The 19,356-nt window shown below is 31.5% G+C and overlaps 1 protein-coding gene and 1 long non-coding RNA gene across 3 annotated transcripts; both read right to left on the reverse strand.

The window, feature by feature from the left end:
* Positions 1-1,119: 1,119 nt before the first annotated feature.
* LOC124824697 (uncharacterized) lies at positions 1,120-3,037 on the reverse strand. 2 transcript variants are annotated; one of them, XR_015786833.1, is made up of 6 exons: positions 2,913-3,037; positions 2,752-2,796; positions 2,360-2,684; positions 1,958-2,083; positions 1,497-1,595; positions 1,120-1,398 (listed from the first exon to the last, which is right to left on the reverse strand). It is a non-coding gene; the product is annotated as an uncharacterized LOC124824697 (long non-coding RNA). The 2 variants fall into 2 exon arrangements; XR_015786832.1 differs by having other exon boundaries at positions 1,120-1,595.
* A 3,790-nt stretch (positions 3,038-6,827) lies between these two features.
* On the reverse strand, positions 6,828-9,445 carry LOV1 (NAC domain containing protein 35). Its single transcript, XM_047297197.2, has 3 exons — positions 8,985-9,445; positions 8,364-8,632; positions 6,828-7,711 (listed from the first exon to the last, which is right to left on the reverse strand). The coding sequence occupies exons 1-3, from the start codon at positions 9,277-9,279 to the stop codon at positions 7,046-7,048; spliced, it is 1,230 nt and encodes a 409-aa protein (XP_047153153.2). The 5' UTR covers positions 9,280-9,445; the 3' UTR covers positions 6,828-7,045.
* Positions 9,446-19,356: the final 9,911 nt, after the last annotated feature.

A 19,356-nucleotide genomic window follows, 5' to 3' on the forward strand; every position in this document is an offset into this window, starting at 1 on the left:
TCTATACCAACCAACATTCTGAATATATTAAAAAAATATATACCTTTATTTATTTATATAATCACAATTAAAATTTAAAAACCGTACACTACAAAAAAGTAGGGCATTACCGAAGGCCAGAAGCCCTCGGAAAATGCCAAAAGCCGTCGATAATGGGTGTTTACCGAAGGCCTATCGACGGCCAAAAATCCTTCGGTAAATCCCTTGTCGCTAACCATTACCGAGGGCTTTCGCCCTTCGGTAATTACCGAAGGCCAGAAGCCCTCGGTAAGTACCGAAGGGCGAAAGCCTTCGGTAATTACCGAAGGGCTAAAGCCCTCGGTAATGAGCGTACGATGGTATTTACCGAAGGGCGAAAGCCTTCGGTAATGAGGATACGATGGTATTTACCGAAGGGCGAAAGCCTTCGGTAATGGCCATGCGAGGGCATTTACCGAAGGGCTAAAGCCTTCGGTAAAATGCAGAGCAGGTTTCAGCACAATGGTTTTTCCTGTGCAACCCAGACCTGTATAACAAATAGTTTGCATGCAGTGGTGACTGGCTTCACAGTTGAGCCCTCATGTATGGACATCAAAGAGGCATCAAAATTGCAAAGCGCTAGCAACAAAAAGTGTTCCACAATATTTTTACTTTCAAAACCTTATGTACTCATCTTATTTATAATCCATTAAGAGTGATATACCGGAAAAGGCAGTTCATATAAAATTCAGTTCTGACATTACTCGTGAAGAAAATCAGCAAACAATGCAGGCATGTGTATATTCAAGTATGATACATGTCACAAGCAGATGTGGAGACAGTAAATAAATAAGATACATCAAATCTGACGTCCACAGAAAGAAAGTAAAATAAGGTTATGAATATGCACAAGGTTCCAGAACCTCCTTTCCAATAACAGCTGCCAAATTCCCATTGGTACAAAATAGAATCTCTTAGAACTATTTATAAGCACAGGTTATCTTAAGAAATTCAGCAGTGCTCACATGGATACAGCACAATGGTTCCAGAACCACCTTTATTTCCATTAACACATGCCAAACTCGCATTCGTACAAAATGGAATCTCTTTGAACTATTTATAAGCAAAAATTATCTTAAAAAATTCAACAGCACACACATGGAATACAAATTCGTTGAACAACATCATTGGTTAAACTAATATCTTCAGTTTTTCCACACAACAAAAAAACAACTGATTTAAGACATATACAACATCAAGAAAATGTTAACTGTCCCACGAACAGGAAGAAGGTTTAAACTCTATCTTACATGAACAAGCTAAGATACAAATGAAAACTACGATGTTGATGCCAGATATCATCAAAAGGAGCAATAATAAATTACCAGTTCAGGCACATAATCGATTTCACCTAGTCACAGTACAAGTAACCCCCCTCCCCTAATTACATAAGCACTTTATTAGTACACAAAATTAGTCATTATGAGATGCATTAACTGTAGCTCCTAACCCCAAAAAAGAATGTCAGAAATGCATACCGTAAAAAATTCAGGTGTTGATGCAAGTACCGATCCTCCAAACCAAACTGCAAATCTCTGGATTGGATGGCTGAGTACATTTACCTCCACTGGCTGTGACTGCAGGTACCAAATTAACGAAGTTAAAAAGGTAAAAGCAAGACTTAAGCAATAAAATACAGCAGTCCAGCCTGCTATAATTACACTTGTGACTATGTTGTCCATGCAATTGTTGGACCCCAGGGGATGGGAAGACCTTCAGAGCACAAACTACATAACCAAACCAATCAACAATCCACACAAAACTATTGTCATACACACAATGGGGACAAATGAACTTATGTAATTATTTAGTACAATATAATGATGCATTGATTGTTGATTGGTTTAGTCTGTAGAATTTGGGCAAACAAGTTTCAAAGATGTGGGCGTGAGAGAAAATCATCAATTTAAAGAAGGTTTAGAGGTACCAATTAACTTACTATTATCTCCCCGTTTAAGCGTGCTTCGGATGAAAGGACACGAGCATCCACTATTTTTTTAAGATCACGTTGCAACCTCCTGTGAAAATCCTTGAACATGCTTGAACCTCCAGACAGAACTATATTCTGAAATTAATAAATAGGCAAGTAAAGAGATCAATTGTCAACAACATGTAAACTGAAGGGCTAGAAATTCATGCTATCAGAAACTAAATATCATTGTTGAATTCATATGGTATAACTTAACACTAATAAACTCTATCTGGGTTAACAACAAAAAAATGCCCCAAACTAACATTGAGCCTTGGAAGATCCCCAATTTTATGATTTGAAGTGGCAGTTCACTAGAATTTAAAACTGCTTGTGGGGCTTATTTATATACACGTCAGTATGGTACTTCACCTTATATAAGGATCTCCTTGTGTCAATTGGTGCAGACTGAATGGACTTGTCTATTACAACTGGCAAAGGGGTCGTGAAGTCACTGCCATATATCTCGGGATTGAAGAAAATATGCAGAGGGAAAACAAAAGTTAAATTAATTGGTCTTGTTGATATAATGAAATCATACTAAAATAGTTATATGAGGAGTGGCCATCAAACAAACCTCGGGACCAAGAAATCGTTCATAGCCAATATCACATGAATATGGTGCCCCTGTCTTCGGTTTAATACCTCTCCAATGCTTGATGTACTTGCCTGGTTCTTTATCATGCTTATTGAACTCCTAAGAGAAATTGAGCTAATGTTATGTCGGAAAACTAATAAGTTGAAAAGAAAACTTTAGTTACAACCTTTGATTCACAAGAGTCTTCTGGTGGTACTTTCTGTCCTCTTTCCTGTATGAAGCAATGACAACATAACAAGAGGTTTAGAAAAAATTCACAGATATTCAAATGACAGAACAATACCAACATGATAACCTTTTAATTTTAATAGTACAGAGATTACCCACCCGCATAAGCTGCTGAAGAAAAAGTGTAACATCCTTTCCAGCAACAGGAATCGATTTGATACTGCTACCTATAACGTAGCCATCTGCAACAGGTACCACATGAGTTGCCCCATCTCCAACATCCACTACAAACAGACCTGCATAACAGTTTTCAAACACATACAAACATGCATAATGTGCATCTCAAAGATCCAATCAATGATCAATATCCAAGGCACATCAAATAATCCACATGACATTCATTAATGTATAAATAATGTATTTATAGTTCAAACATAAAACAATGTAACACAAGGATGTTGTAACATCCAAAGTCTGTAAGTACATCTAACATTGAAATGATATCAACTCAAAATGTTCTAATATCCAAATGTTTGTCTAACAAGTAATAAGAAAATGAAACCTAATAATGTACATAACTATCATCAGAATGATTTTCATCATCCTGCTCCTCATTTGCATATATCAGATTATTAAAAATCAAAACCAGATTCAAGTGTTGCAATACTACAACGTTAAGCGGGTCCTTTTTTAGTTTCCATTGGATTAACCTATTGATTTCATGAGCTATTATGTTCTTAATGGATTTAAAATGACTGAGGGTAATAACTCTGAATCTGAAGGCCGAAAACAAGTCTGCTCATTAAGGAAAACCCTGAAAAATCCTCACTAAAAGAGAAGAAGGATTTTAATAGAACAAATTCACTCTCGGCTACTAAAGATTTGTAATTTCTGATTCAAAACTCATTAATTTGTTTTGGCTTCATTCACCCTCATCGGATTACAATACAATTTAATGACCAAAGGTGTCTTTGGTGCCAATTAATTCCTACGTATATTCATGCTGACAAGGCCAAGATTTTAAACAAAAGATAAATGAAGTAAACCTTGGTTTTCCTTATGAAAATATCTGAAAAAATACAGACTAAGGAGGCTCCTTCACACAACTGAACCAACTAATAAGAGTGACAAATGAGGGAGGTCACCAGACATGTTTGAGTGGAGACAAAACCAAGGACAAAGTTATACCAAACTTCAACCATGTAACGTCAAAACCAGAATAGGAGGCCACAGTTCTCTAGCTCATGAGCCCACTTTGAATTGGGTCCATCTATAATCAGGGATCAATCATAAAAATAATATTAATTATAATGAATAATGGAAGCCAAGCCAACACCGTCACTAGAGGGATGACCAACATTGGTTAGTTTGAAGTCTTGAAATAAATATTAAGAGAAGGAAGGACGACCCATTAGCCCAGCCAACCAATGTCAATAATTGACACAAAAACCAGTTACATTGGAAGACAAACTTTGTTCTAATCGACATCTGCCAAAGAGGAATCAGGTAGAAGAATACTACCCTACCTATGCTTATCTTATAATAGAATTACGAAATTATTACTCCAATCCATGCTTATTTAAGGCAGAAAACACAAACAATGAAATGTAAAATCTTCCTCTTCAACTTCAATTTATTCATACCGGTTCCATCATATAAGCATAATAAAACAAAATTCCTCACAGTGGTAAACTATTCTACACATCTACGAGAATCGCTTCATCCAATCTAATTGTAAAAGTAAACATAAGGCTTACACAGACACAGAGAACATACCTCGACGCAATGCTCTCCCAACAGCCTCCCTTGACGAACACAAGCACCCTCCTCACAGCAACGCCCACACACCGTGATCTTAACGGACCACCCACCTGACGGCAACGCCAACGCACTGGTGGAAGAAACACTCCAACACCACTACACTGGAGGTTCGACAACTGAAACCTACGAACACAATGCCACCGGACGGAAGGGATAGGGAGAGGGAGAGGGAGACAAACGTTAAACAGAAGTGAGAGGGAGACAATGGGAAGCACAATGGGACCAGAAGGAGCGAAACACAACAGAGAGGGAAAGAATGGGAAACAAGACGAGAAGGTAAGGGTATAGGGTTCTGTCTAACAAAATTAGGGACGACCTTTGTTTAAAAGGTCGAGCCACTTACCGAAGGCCACTAACCCTTCGGTAATTCTCGTTTGACCTTCGGTAACTATATTTCACTATGTCCGTCTGTAATGATCATTTTGGCCCTCGGAAATACATTTTTACCGAAGGCCTACAGGCCTTCGGTATTAAGCCGCCGGTATTAAGTAAAAATCTGGTAGTGGTAGTAATGTTAATTTTAATCTTTTAATAATATAGCATTCCCTTTTCTGTGTAAAAAATATATCAATTTTCAATAAGAAAATGTCGTGTTCAAATCATATAAATAGTTAAAATTTAATTCTATAATTTTAGTACATAGACAAACATATATTTTTTTAATAGTAGTATATAATATTATATCTTCAAACTTTTTATATCAACGTCATAGAAGTTTTGCTTAAAACAATCGCATTGGTATACACACGTAAAAACATATAACTAATTAAATTACTATTTTTCAATTAAAACATTCAATAATATATTTTTATCACAATCTCTTAAGAGTTCTACCACGCAAAAAATCCGATATTGCGTTTACAAACATATTTCATCTGAAATGTACGTGAAAATCTGTTTATATAATTACTTTCACAACATTTATGTCAATTTTTATTGCATGTTCTTGTAGAGCTATAAATTTCATATTTACTTTGTTGATGTTTTTAATTATTTGGAAGCTGGCATATTGATATCTGTATATGATTTTTTTATATACGAAGCATATGCATTATCAATATATATTTTATAGAATCAAGCATACACTCCACTTCCAAATGAAGTTCTTACACAAGCTTGTATCGGTATAAATATTACACATATATGAAATGAGAAATATATTAAAATAAACTTATGAAAACACGTATTACTACCCAAATCCCAGAATATTGTTTTAAGAAAATATATGAATGTATTTTCATCGATCACATTCAAAGTGTAGGAGAAAATATTGATAGCAGTAAAACGAAAGCTTTACATGTGAACATAAGACAGATTTAATCGTATTTTAAATGAGGATTATATATGTTGTTAAAATGCGTAATACTAATTAACAAATGTATAATACATCATAATATAGAATTCACTTTTTAAAAGCGTGGAAATACACATGATTAAGAGATTGATAGAAAGAAGTGCGGGAATTAATCTTAAGAACACATTACCATATCCATATCTGTGTAATTTATTCTTGAAAACTTGGCCTTATATATAATAAACTGTTCTTTCATTTCTTAAAACATTCCTAGTAAAAATTTGTCTCCCTTTTGATTATTACTCTGTAGTTATATTTCAAAGTGAATTCTTGAAATGTAAATGGCCATTTTTCTTATTCTAAAATTACCCTATCTAAATGGCTTTTGACTTACGACTTTTCTATATCAGCAAAAAATATCATAAAAATTACTTTTGACTTACGATGGTAGGCCCTTAATGGCCAAACACCTCATCTATATAAATTTGCAACCCTAAAATCACACATATATTATGTTTCTCTCCATTAAATAAGCTGAAAATTGAGGCTGGAATCTTCTTTAATGATTTGGTATATCCTATCTACATTGGGACGAGTTTTGTTTGAATAAAATCTTACTATAGTATATTCTATCTACTCTAGGATTAGTTTTGTTTAGATAAAACCTCACTGTATATGTAAAAATAATCTAATAATAGTGTTGCGTTTTGAATTTAATAGAGAATTTCATACTTAATTACACTATAACAGAACTGGAATATACAGTCCTCGTTTTATGAAAAAACTGGACAGAAACGCTACTCTGCCTATCCATCTAACCCATATATATGATGCCAACATTTAACACAAATTTTGTAACTTGAAAATCCAGTTTTGCTTGTGGTTCTATGCACAATCAAAAGTGCGTATATATAAACAAGAATAATAATAAAAGTGGCTTAAAACTAAAACCCTAAAAGTGCTACCGACAAATACATATATTGATGATTGATGAGAATGTGTCATACAATTATGTTATTGAATTCTAAGATAAGACACAGGATTAATTAGAGTAACGAGAACAACCTAGATAAAGTTGATAGTAGAAATTAGCACAGATAAATGTCTCTCTCTCTCTCTCTATATATATATATATATATGTATGTGCAGTTCACAGATATATAATATTGATAAGTGATTACTTGAAGGACATGTTGCTGTACTCTTGATTTGGTGGCTCTGGGATTGGATTCCACTCCCACAGTCGGTCAGAGAAGGTGGTTGGAAGTGGATTTGGTAGCGAGCTGAGAGACACTACTGGTGATGGTTGCATCAGCAGAGTAGAGAACTGATTGGGATGGCTTTGAACATTGTAGAACTGCTGCTGGTAACTCACTAGCCTATTCAGATCATCCATGTTCACCACTCCATTGTTATTGGAACTAGAAGGTCCAGCAGAGAAGATTGTGCCAATCCCAGGAGCACCTGCGTGTGCTGCCGCTTGCTTAGACTGCTGCTGATGCTGCATCATCATCAGCCCTTCCTCGTCCATCGGAACAACCGGAAGTGCCATTGTGCTGCTGAGTGCACCCATCGCAGCACGGTAAGCATTGTATTTCGAAAGTCCAAGAGCCGTGTTGACATCACTGCTTGCTTCCGTTTCATTCATTTTGTCAACTATGTGTTCGGTTGGCTTCGATTGTCCCACAAATCCCATGTTGTGATGAACCAACTCGTTGTGCTTCTTGGTTTCGGAGTGCGAAGAAGCTCTTGATGAAGAGGGCCTTGTTGGGAGACAGCGAGGGAGGGAGGGATGATCCTCTACTCCAGCTCTCTTGTACACGCGGCAAAGCGATATCTCAGCCTGGAAATAGAAACAAAAATCATTTCAATATTCGAGAATTAATTAAGCATTCCGTGAAGAGATTTTGATGAAAAGAAATGACCGGACAAAGTTTGAGAAAAACTTTGTACCGGTACGGAGGGAGGCACGAATTGAATTTATGATAAGACTTCAAAATTCATGCATGCAGTCATAAATGTGTGCGAGAGAGAAGAGGATAAAGAAAGTGAATTAATGACAAACGGTGCTGGTTGTTTTGATTTTCTGCCAACACTTTTATTTTAAATTTCCAATCCCTCCTTCTATCACGTATTCATTAATTGTTCACCTCTCGGCTTCTCGATCTTGGTCGAGTATCTTGACTTTAGACCATGAGTGGCTGCAAGTTTCGCGCAGCTATAGCATTTTGGTGTGCCATAGCTCCGAATCTAGCTATGGTTTCGGAAGGAAGAATCTCTAGCAACACCAGATAAAGTCTAGCCAACGAAAACGATCTCAAACCCAAAACCAAGATGAACTACTTTAGGTTTAAAACAAACTAGGGTTGAATAATTATAAAACCAAAACTAAGAACCGGCGGGTTTTCCTACACATATCACGAAAGAAGAAGGAGAAGCAGCAAGTGGATCGATTATTGCAAATACAAACGTACGAGGTGTGAGGTATGTGGTACCTTTTGATATCGTTCGGTTTCGTGTTGCGGCAACCGATACTCGTTCATAATCCAACTAGTTCGTATGCCTTTGGGAGCTTTCCCAGAATAGAAAACTAGGGTTTTCTTGAGGCCGATTGACCGAAAATTCTCCGTTCGGATCATCCTATCAGCTCCCGTCGCCTTCCAATACCCAGAGGTGGTGACACGATTGGGACGATCACCGTTTCGATACTTTCTATCTCTCGGCACATAGAAGTACCACTCCTTCTCCCCAATAGCCGCCAACGCTGTTCATCACACACACACACACACACTTACTTCATCAAAATCGGAGGATCCATGAACACAACACACATCCGAATTCAATTAAATAACCAGCATGAAAACAAAATTGCACACGAGATATATATGTATGTGCGGTAATCATCCATATATATAAGAAGCGGGAAAAGCTAGCCGTCTAGGAAAAAGGAATGATATATACATATATATATATATATATGTGTGTGTGTATGTATATATATATAATTAGTGGGAGATGGCAGAAAAAAGGGGGAGTTAGTTCCCAGAATTGCTTGAGGAAAAGGGAAGCGAAACTTTAATATATGCGTAAGTGAGTGTGTGTGTGTATATATATACCAGGAAGCTCCCAAGGGTCATAGCGATAAAGATCGAGGAAAGTAATGAGTTCAACGTTGAAACGCTTTCCCTCCACCTTACGGCGAAGGTAGAATTCGACGAGCTCTTCTTCAGTTGGATGGAAGCGAAAACCGGGCATAACCATGTCATGCTCGTGATCGTCGGGCTTGTTATCGTGGTTGTTGTTGTTACTGTTGGTGTTGTCGTTGGTGGTGGAGGCGGTGGTGACGTCCTCCTGGCTCTGGCTCTGGCTGAGACTCATGGTGGGCGATGAGTTTGCGGCTGCAATTGCCATTCACTCTTATGTCTATGTAAAGTAAGTAACTAACAAGTAGTTAATCTCAGACTCAGACTCAGACAGACACTTTCCTTTGGCCTCACCTCTTTATACTCACACAAGTAATATTTGTACGAATTTGGTGGTACACCAGTGTTAGGCAAAGATAAGAGATTGATGGTTAACATCACTACCACTACTATGTATATGTATATATGTATATGCAAGTAAGTCACTTTTCAAAAATATTTCTTTTTTTTTTTTACATTTCAAAAATATTGTCTTTTCTCTTCTCTCTCTAGAAAATGCAATTTATTAAATTGAAAAAAAAAAAGAAAAAAAAAAGAGAAGAGTTAAAAGAAACATCTACATAGCTTTCAAGGAGGGCCTACATGGGAAGAGGGCATACGCTAAGGTGTTTTTAAGATGAGAAAATGACTTTTCAAAAAGAAGACAGGGTGTCTACAGCCCCAAAGCGGTGCCCTTGGACCTTTCTTCCATCTCCTACACAACACAACAACACTACACAAATATGTTTCCAAACTAAATTCTTTTTTATTTTATAACCTTCCATTTTCCATTTTTTTTTCTACCTTCACCAAAATATATTATTATTATAATTATTTTAACTTTCTCTCACCTCTCTCTCTCTCTCTTTCTTTTACCCCCACATGTATATCTAATTTTTTTAAGACAAAAGGAAACACTCGTGTGCTCTTCTCTCTTTCCTCTTTTCTGTCTCTTTCCCTTAGATTATACATTTTAGCTCTAAACTTCAACTGTTTTTAACTAAAACTTTACATTCAGTATACCTTTTTTTTTTAATCTAAGAATAATACTATATAAAGAAGTAACGATGAATTATGTATTAAGAAGTGTGTTTTTTATGTGAAGAAAGAAAATTAAAATGGTTGGGTTGTTAGAGTGGTGGGATATGTTCCATGCAAGTTCTTGAGTAAGTTGAATTGTTGTGGTTTGGTTATTGGGTTGATTGGTTCTTTTCCCGCCCGTACGTTGGCAGTTCACGTGCACCACATGAATCTTGTAAGTCTCATCAATTATAATACGATGAAAATGTCATCCAGCCTTCGACTTCGTCTTCCATAAGGATTAATTATATATGGAAGTTAACTGATTAATAACTACTAATAAAGTTATTATGTCAGCTCCTGTTATAAAAACACTTTTATACTATCGTCTAATTACAACCCGTTATGGATTATCAGTTCGATACTGTCATTATTTACAAACCCACCTCAACATTAATTTCTATAATGGCTTTCGGTTTTTAGGATAAATATTTAAAAGAAATCAGAATCAACAAAAAACTGTAAAATAACAATTACCAAAAATTGCAAAACAATAAAAATAAAGTAGAACACTTAAGGTGTCCTAATAACTTTATATACAAAATTGCAAAATAATATTTAATACCAGTAAAGAATACTCACAATATATACATATCATTTCATCCTTCCCTAGCATTACTGCCTCTTTTCACCCAAAATTGTCAACTTTGTTACTACCTTGTTGATCATATACATATGAGGGGACAGAGATACTATTTATGGTATGAAAGATGAGTCTTATTGAATTTATGTGCCAATTAGACCCAATCGTTAACATGTGTCAAACAAAATATTCTGTTTACATTTGCTATAACATTCTTAAAGATAATTATGTTTTTATATTCCAAATACTACAACTCATTGATATCCACAAAAACTTCTAAATGATGTTACTTTTATTACTTAGCTCTAAACTAATAAATTATATAAAGTGATTTACAGTTTCGCTATGTTGCACTAAGTTTGTCCACTATGTTGCATCTATCACACCTGTTTTACACTTTAGTTACAACCTTACAAGTAAAAAATAAATGATACATTTGTTTTATTCATCTCATTACACATTACATATACTATGTTGCCTAGTAGAAATATCATGTTAAAATTATCGTATATCCGTACAGATTTTGCCTCAGGTTACATGTTTCAGTTTTGAAGAAAACAAAACATATCAAGACTAGTGACAATTTTAAAAATTTCGCGAACTTAAAGGCTTATGTTGCATTTGAACCGCAAATATATACCTATTTTGACTTCGGCTATTCCAGAGTTAAGGCTGAAAAGTTCGTGAAATCTTTTAAAATTTTTAAAACTTTTGTTATTTTTTAAATTATTTTATCCAAAAGAAGAGATTTGGTTTTGATTTTCAAATCATTGAGATCATACATATTAAGTTATTATATAATCAAAGGAGTAAAAGTGTGTCAAGATTTTAAAAAATCGTATTATTTATTTAAATATTTCATCTAAGAAAAGGGATATGATCTCGTTATTTATTTTATCTATAATTTTAATATTTTTTTGTATGTTTGTATTAAAGTATTTTTTTTTATTTAATGTGTCTTTTTGCAGTTTTTTATATATGATGCATTATTTATTTTTTTATAATTCATAATTATGTGTTTATATTTTATTTATTTGAGAATTGTTATTGAGTTAGGCTTTTTCGTTTGAGATTTAATACAAAAGTGATGTACTCTCACCAAGTATTTTATAAAATATAAGTTGTTTTGGTTTTGTGTTAGATTTTTGTGTAGGTTTAACATATATGATGGAAAAAGAAACGTTTAGGTTTCAGTTTTTAACCAAAATTGGAAAAGGCTGTAATGGAAGCGAATATCGTTTTAAAAAAATATTTTTTAAAAAAACTACAATTTAATATATAAAAAGATAGATTTAAACTCAATTACCAGTATAATTAAAACTAATAATTTAAAATATTATTTAATTTTAAGAGTATTTTGACAAAATCGAAGTTAAATATTTTTAAAATTAAATAATATGTTTAAATCAAAAAGAGTATTTTGGTGCAATTTTGTTTATAGTTGTTAATTCAAACTTTTTATTTATTGTAACTTACTAATTTAGTTTTTTATTGAACAAAAGCAAAATACTGTGCTTTAGTTGATAGTCGAAACTAAAAACTCACTATTTTTATCCTCACTTTGATATATATATTTCAATTATAAAACCAAAATTCAATATTTAAAATAAATGTTGTCATACCTCTTTTTTAAAATGATGTCTCAAGTTTTATTTCGTTGTCATTTTATTCAAATTATTATTTTTATTTCTTTAAAAGTAATAAGTTACTGGTTAATACTGTATAAACCTAATCAATCAAGTTCACGGACCTGTGAAAAATAAAATAAAATAAAAGGATATTGCCAATTGAATTAAATTTATAAATTTACTTGATTAATCGTGTATAAATACAAAAGATTAAATTTAACTAATTTCATTTGTTTATAATCTGATTCTCTTTTTTATAAAAATTTTCCTTCATTTATTTTTTTTTTAATTTTAATAATTTAATATTTGAATTGTTTATATAAAATAGTTTATTCTTTAAAACAAACATATTTTCATTAAAAAAATTATCTTCTTTATTTATTAACTATTTCAAAATGAAAAGAGACGTACCGTCATTCATAGATCAGTCAATTAAATTCTGAAATTCATTTTTAATCTAATTTAAAAGTAGGAAATCATTTCTTATGTGATATACGTTTGCTGAACTTCAATTAACATTTCAAACTTAAATTTGAACCGTGAAAAAAAGAATTAACTTAATGAAACACGGAAGTTTAAACTAAAATTGTTTATAAAAAATTAACATTTAAATTTTCCTTTTTTTGTCGGCGTTTAACACCCAAATTAATAACTAAATAACACACTGTGATAACTAAATAAATTAATAAGAATGCTATAAATAACACACTGTGATACACACGTATGTTCCAACTCATTAACACCCAAATTATTAACTTTAAATAAATAAATTTAATCAAGCATTTGACGTACGGAAATCAATTCGTTTATGAATAATTCAAGTCTCGACTTGATCCTATTTGTGATGTACATTAGTATGTCTCAATTATGCACTTAATAACTTTGCTACTTAACATAATCTCATCAATTATTGAAATTTATATTGCTAAATTATATTCTATAATGTCTTATTATCTTCCACAACAAAATTATAGTTTGGTTATGTGATTATTTTAAAAATAGTAATTATTAAGTGTGCACTCTCATATTAAGACTTTAAAAGAAGAAAAGAGTGAGCAAATACAACAACAATGAAATATAAACTAAATTTATATAAAGATCTAATGTCATCTTCTATTAAAAGAACTTAAAACAACAAAATTATGAACTAAAACTAATAAAATAACATTCTCAAAATACTCTTATAATACATAAATCTTTTAAGATGACTCTATATATAAATGAAATTTTTATAAAATTTATATAAATATTTTAAAAACCACCTCACCTAGTAAAACTGACAATAAAGTAAGATAATATATTAATGTGTGAAATGTTTTGTAAGCATGGTATACTTAATGGAAACGTTAAAAGTTAATGGTAAAAAGGTTTTGACTGTAAAAAATTACTGAGTATCATTAAAGCAATTTTTGAGAATGATTTTACATTTTTTTTATCGATAATAAATAATTGATTGAATGATATTGAGAATGATTTGACTTTATCTGCTTCGTTTTCAAATTATCAATAAAACACTATACTAAATATTTGGATTTTATATTTCACTCATTCAATACCATAGTTTTTATATAGTACTGCTTTAATTATGTTACAGCTATAGTTTTTAATATTTTATAAGACTTTTGTATTGTTTTTCTATAGAAAAAAAAAAGTTTTTCAGAGTGATATTTTTTGTTTTGCATAAAATCTTTCTTCTCATAATTGCTATTAAAAATTAATCAGAAAAAGTCTTGATGTGATGTGATTTTAGAAGTATGTGCAGACTAGTTGTAAGAATAAAACAAAATAAGAAAAAAAGGTTGCGTTGACAAATTGACAGAGAAGCTCTTGATGCAATGCATATTATAAACATTGTGGGGGATGAACAAGAAATTTTGTGAACTTAATTAGCTGGTGCCCGCTTGTAATTTTGTGGTCACCAATTAGGAATTAGGGTTAGATTAGGTTAATGTAACCCTGACAAATTAATTAATGCATTAACACTGCCCATGAAACCCTTAAGATTCTCACATCACACGGTTACCTTCAGACTAAATTTACCTAATTATAACAATGCTTTCAGACTAAATAATTAATTAAGGATTTAGTTAGAAAAATATAAAAGCACTTTTTAGAAACGCGCACCTTATGCATATCCTAACGTGATTGTCATTAATTAGATATGTAGGTAGATAGGCTGCATTTAATCGCCCCAGTCTCTAAGAAAAATTGTCATTTTCATGTTAGGTTTAGCTTCTCTTTCTATAAATAAAATCTTAATTAACATCTTACGTGTTTAATTTTTACTAACCTGTCCTAAATCCTCCACAATTATACATAATATCGTGCTTCATCTAACAACACAATATATTTTAAAACCTATACTCATCAAATATTAATGCTGATTAACTGTCCTTTAGCCTTGTAGTTTAAGTCCAATTCTACCTTTAATATTATATCTCATTAATGACTAATGAAATATTTCACTTCACAACCTCAATCTAAATTTGGCTCCATTAAGACTAAGTCAAATATGAAATGTATTTTTGAGGATATGCATGAAACTTGTATTTATCATAATTTATCAGTACAAAATAAACAAATTAAAACAAAATATTAGTAAAATAATGTAATTCAAAATGTAGTTAGGCTTTTTTTTTAATACTGAAAAAAATAGTAGATTGTTAAGACAAGCTAATACAATGTATTAGTTTTTAAACAAGAAAAAGAAATGGATGAAATATTAGATTAGTTATTATAATGTGTTTTTTTACAAACACAATGCCAAACTCTTTTCATTTTTCTCTCTTCTTTCTTATTGCACACCTTCGAGAAGCTGCCAATGCACGCCATTCTTCTAGTTTTTAAGTTTATTTTGATGTTATATTTATAATATGTTGGCGAAAAATATTTTCAAAATCATTTTTCATTTTAATAAATTACCATCTTGCAAAAGTTTGACACACTACTCAGTACATTTAATATAAACGAACCAATTTATCAAAATCACATTTACAATATATTCTTTTTGTTAGAAAATTCCAACATACAACGTTTATTCATCTGCTAACGAAATTATTATAATAAAGAATATAAAAGACGACGTGTGTGTATATGTACAACAAGGATTCACTGACTGAAATTTTTCTTTCAAAAATTGAAGTGTCAACATCTATATTTTTTTAAGGACGAAATTTATAACTCATTTTGTTTTTAAGATTATCAATTGAGATGACACGACACGTCAATCATATGTAAAAAATTATATATATATATATATATATATATATATATATATATATATATATATATATATATATAATTAAAAAACGAACTATGACTCAAGAGAGTGACTAACTTAAAAAAAATAAATGTAACTAAATTTTTTAAAGGATGAATGATCCTTCACTTCATTGATATATCAGTTAAATAAATATATATGTAAATAAATAAAGTGTAATGATTGCATAGTGAAGTAAAATATTTGATATATTAAGATTAGTTGAATAATAATAATAATAATAATAATAATAATATTGAGAAAATATAAGTGTAGTATGGTGTGGGGATAGAATAGAATAGGAGGAATGGATGGTAGAGTGAATTAATTTGAGTCAAAGGAAGAATTAAATGAATTAAATTATGGTATGCTGTTATTGAAAAAAGCATGTGGTGTACTTATAAATTTATTGGATAGAAGAAAATGATGGATCCATATTGGAAGGGAGGTGGTGAGTGGGTCACTGCAGTATCAAAACCTCTGCTTCTTCTACTAGTATGGAAAAAGATATTTTAACACCGTTCTTTTATAATATATATATATCATTTATTAACATATTTTAAAACTAATAAAAAAATTATACATATATTTTATAAAAATATTATAAATAAAAAATATGTTAAAATATCCATTTAATATATGAAGAATATTTTTATATAAATTTTCTATGGAAGTCAAGGGAAACCCGTGACCACTTTCATGCCTTGACAAGAACAAGTCACTTTATTACTACTTCTTCTCACATCTTCTTTACTTTTATCTCCACCAAACACAAACTTCAAAAATCAACAAACCCTACTTCTAAATCGGATCAGTTTCAACTTTCAATATGGAACACAGAAAACAAATCCGCAGATACTTTTTTGCATTTATTACAAATGACAATATTGCATCTTCATATCATTCAGTCCCATCAACTTTATCATCTTTCCACAAAAGCCAACTATACGATTTAAACGAGAAATCAACCAGTCTGACTGTGAGAGTAAATAATGAACAAAAACAGTGTAAAAATGGAATGATGCAGCCAATGTTTAGCCCAAACAGTGTATGTACTTTAGAAATTTGTTGCCATGTAAAAGCCAAAGCGTGTCGTGTTATATGATGTCTGGTCTACCTCAAACTCAAACAAACACAACCTCAAACTCTCTCAGATTTTCAATAAAACCGATAAATGTTACGAGTACATGCGTGATATATGTGTTTGAAAATATATATTTTACTGTAAAGTGTTTGAAAAAAATGGAGAAAAAGCATACGAGAAGAGTTTGAGTATTGGAGATGGATGGGAAAGTCAGAAATGGTCTGATGAGGAGGTGACCGACTAAATATATATAATTCAACTCTGTCTTTTTGTGTGAGTCGTCGTCTTCTTCAAAGCTCTAAGAACAGAACAAAAGAATTTTCCAACAAAATCAAATGAATGGTGTTTTGGTTGCAATTTGAAGCAGAAGGTACTGAAAAAAATCTGGTCACCTATTTTGGTTGATTGTCGTGTCTCAGAGTTAGGTGACGTGCTTAATCAAGAAAGATATGATGCAATTTCTAGCAAAAATCAACCACTTTTTAATTAATTAATTATGAATAAATCAGGCCAAAACGGATATATATTGACTTTCTAATACATAACTTCAGAATTTAACTCTGCTACAAATTTCTCGAAGCCGCTTGAATAGATCATTTTTCAATATGGACCGACCAGATATTAATTAAATCCATCATCTCTCGAAGTTTTAACTAACTTAATAACCGATTTCATTCTCATCCAATCAAACTTATAAAACGTCATTCCTTTTAAATTCTTCTTTCTTATTATTACTTCCTCGTTTTCCAATAATTTTCTAAATTTTTCAGTACTGATGAACCTAAATGATTTCAGTCGTACAGAAAAATATCATTTAGGAATAATTGTTTAAAATAATTACTTAAAATAATATTACCTCACTAAAACATCATCCTAATAAGGTATTTTAAACAATACATAATTTCAACTAAGAATTAATTAATAATTTAGGCTATATATTTAGTTACATACTGATTTTCTTTGTTTTTTTTATGTTTTTTTTAACACAATTAAGATTTAATGTATTAATATAAGTTAATTTTGGTATCTTTCATTAAATTAGTATTAATATAATTTCGAATATTACTTTTTATTTTGTAGCTCATTTGATTTAACTAACACTTTTTAGATTTTGACACATTCAAACACAATATGTTTTAGATTTTGAAATGTGATATATTCTAAAAATCATTAACATCAATTTAATAGAAGAAGCCAAATTAACTTTATTTAAGAAAAGTTAAAAGTCACTTAAGTAAAAAAATATAAAACCAAAATAAATAATATAATTAAATATAAAACCAAATTACTAATTAAATCTTTAACTAATTTTGGCTCATCGACATAAAATATCTCATTAAAATACTATAAAAAATACACCACAAGATAGGTACTCTTTATTGATTGTTGTATATATTACACATATTTAATGTGTATGCTTACTTGAGAGTAGGAATATCTAGTAAGCACCTACCACGTGACCAAGACCGAACAAAGCTCTCGACGTAGGAGCCAACATCTTATACATCGTCTTCATTGTCAAAATTCACATCTCGCCCTTGTAAAAATATTCTTAATTCGTAATGATATATATATTAATTCATTTGACAAAAATAAAATAGTTATAAAAGAGTAAATTTTTGTATTTTTTAAGAAAAAAAATTAAAAATAAACAAAAATAATATCCAAAAAATATAAAAAATTTATGAGTATCAAAGTATCATTATTTATTTTTATATATTGTAATAACACTAGTAAAAAATGACGTTTTAAACTCGGACATTATGCCTCGGTTTCTACGGAACCGAAGTCTATCAAAACGCGGTGGCACTCTGGTAATTTTAAAAGCATTATATGCCTCGGTTATTAGATAACCGGTGTCTAAAAAAGATACTAATTCGGTTTCCAGACTGAACCGAGGCGTAATGCTCACATGCGAAACATACGGACTCGGTTGAAAATAGAAGAGATTTCAATTGACAAATAGATATCCAATTCTTATTTTTTTTTTTCAAATTAAATTGATTTTGGAAGTTAGAATAGGAAGAGTTTTGTGTTAGGTAGCACCCAATACACAATGGGAAATGAAATGTGAAAAGTATAGGATTAGTGGGATATTTTGGGCTGTCCTATATACGCGTTGTGAGTGTGAGCAATGATTAAGCAGCCAATTAAGGAAACTTGTTTCGTGAACACAGCACAAGCAAATATAACATATACACAAAGAGAGTCAAAACTGAAGTTTTTAAAATGTCTCTTTAGACGAGACAAAATTAGACTCTTAAAAAACATAAAATATAGTATATTTCATTTACTGTTTCTAAAATGTTATGAAAAAACGTAACAGCATTTAGTGATTTGGAAAGCATGGAAAGGAGAATGTTATGTGTTTATGGTAAAGCGAACCAAAAGGTGGTTACATAGGAAACAGCAAAATTGCATGCAGTGAATGAAAAAAGGGAGCATTTTGATTTGAGTGTGAAAGGTGTAAGGGGGTGAGACCTCGTTATCTGCTAAAATATCCTGCGAGAGAATGAGAAAAAAATGCAATATAGTGTTAGAAATGACAGAAATATTCCCTTTTTTGGATTTTGGAAAAGAGAAACAGGAACAGTGTTGGATTTAGCAAGTGTATTAGATTAGAAGATAATGGGACCATGCATGGATATCGAAGGGACCCATTTGGGAAATTG

The sequence above is a fragment of the Vigna umbellata genome, chromosome 1, assembly GCF_029865625.1.
Source record: "Vigna umbellata cultivar VRB3 chromosome 1, Vumbellata_1.0, whole genome shotgun sequence".
Classification (NCBI taxonomy): domain Eukaryota; kingdom Viridiplantae; phylum Streptophyta; class Magnoliopsida; order Fabales; family Fabaceae; genus Vigna; species Vigna umbellata.

Coding starts and splice junctions, on each gene's coding strand:
- LOV1 (XM_047297197.2), bottom strand. CDS start 9,279: ATGGCAATTGCAGCCGCAAACTCATCGCCCACCATGAGTCTCAGCCAG. Junction 8,633..8,984: donor TGACCCTTGGGAGCTTCCTG/GTATATATATAC, acceptor TGTGATGAACAG/CGTTGGCGGCTATTGGGGAG. Junction 7,712..8,363: donor AAACCGAACGATATCAAAAG/GTACCACATACC, acceptor TTCTATTTCCAG/GCTGAGATATCGCTTTGCCG.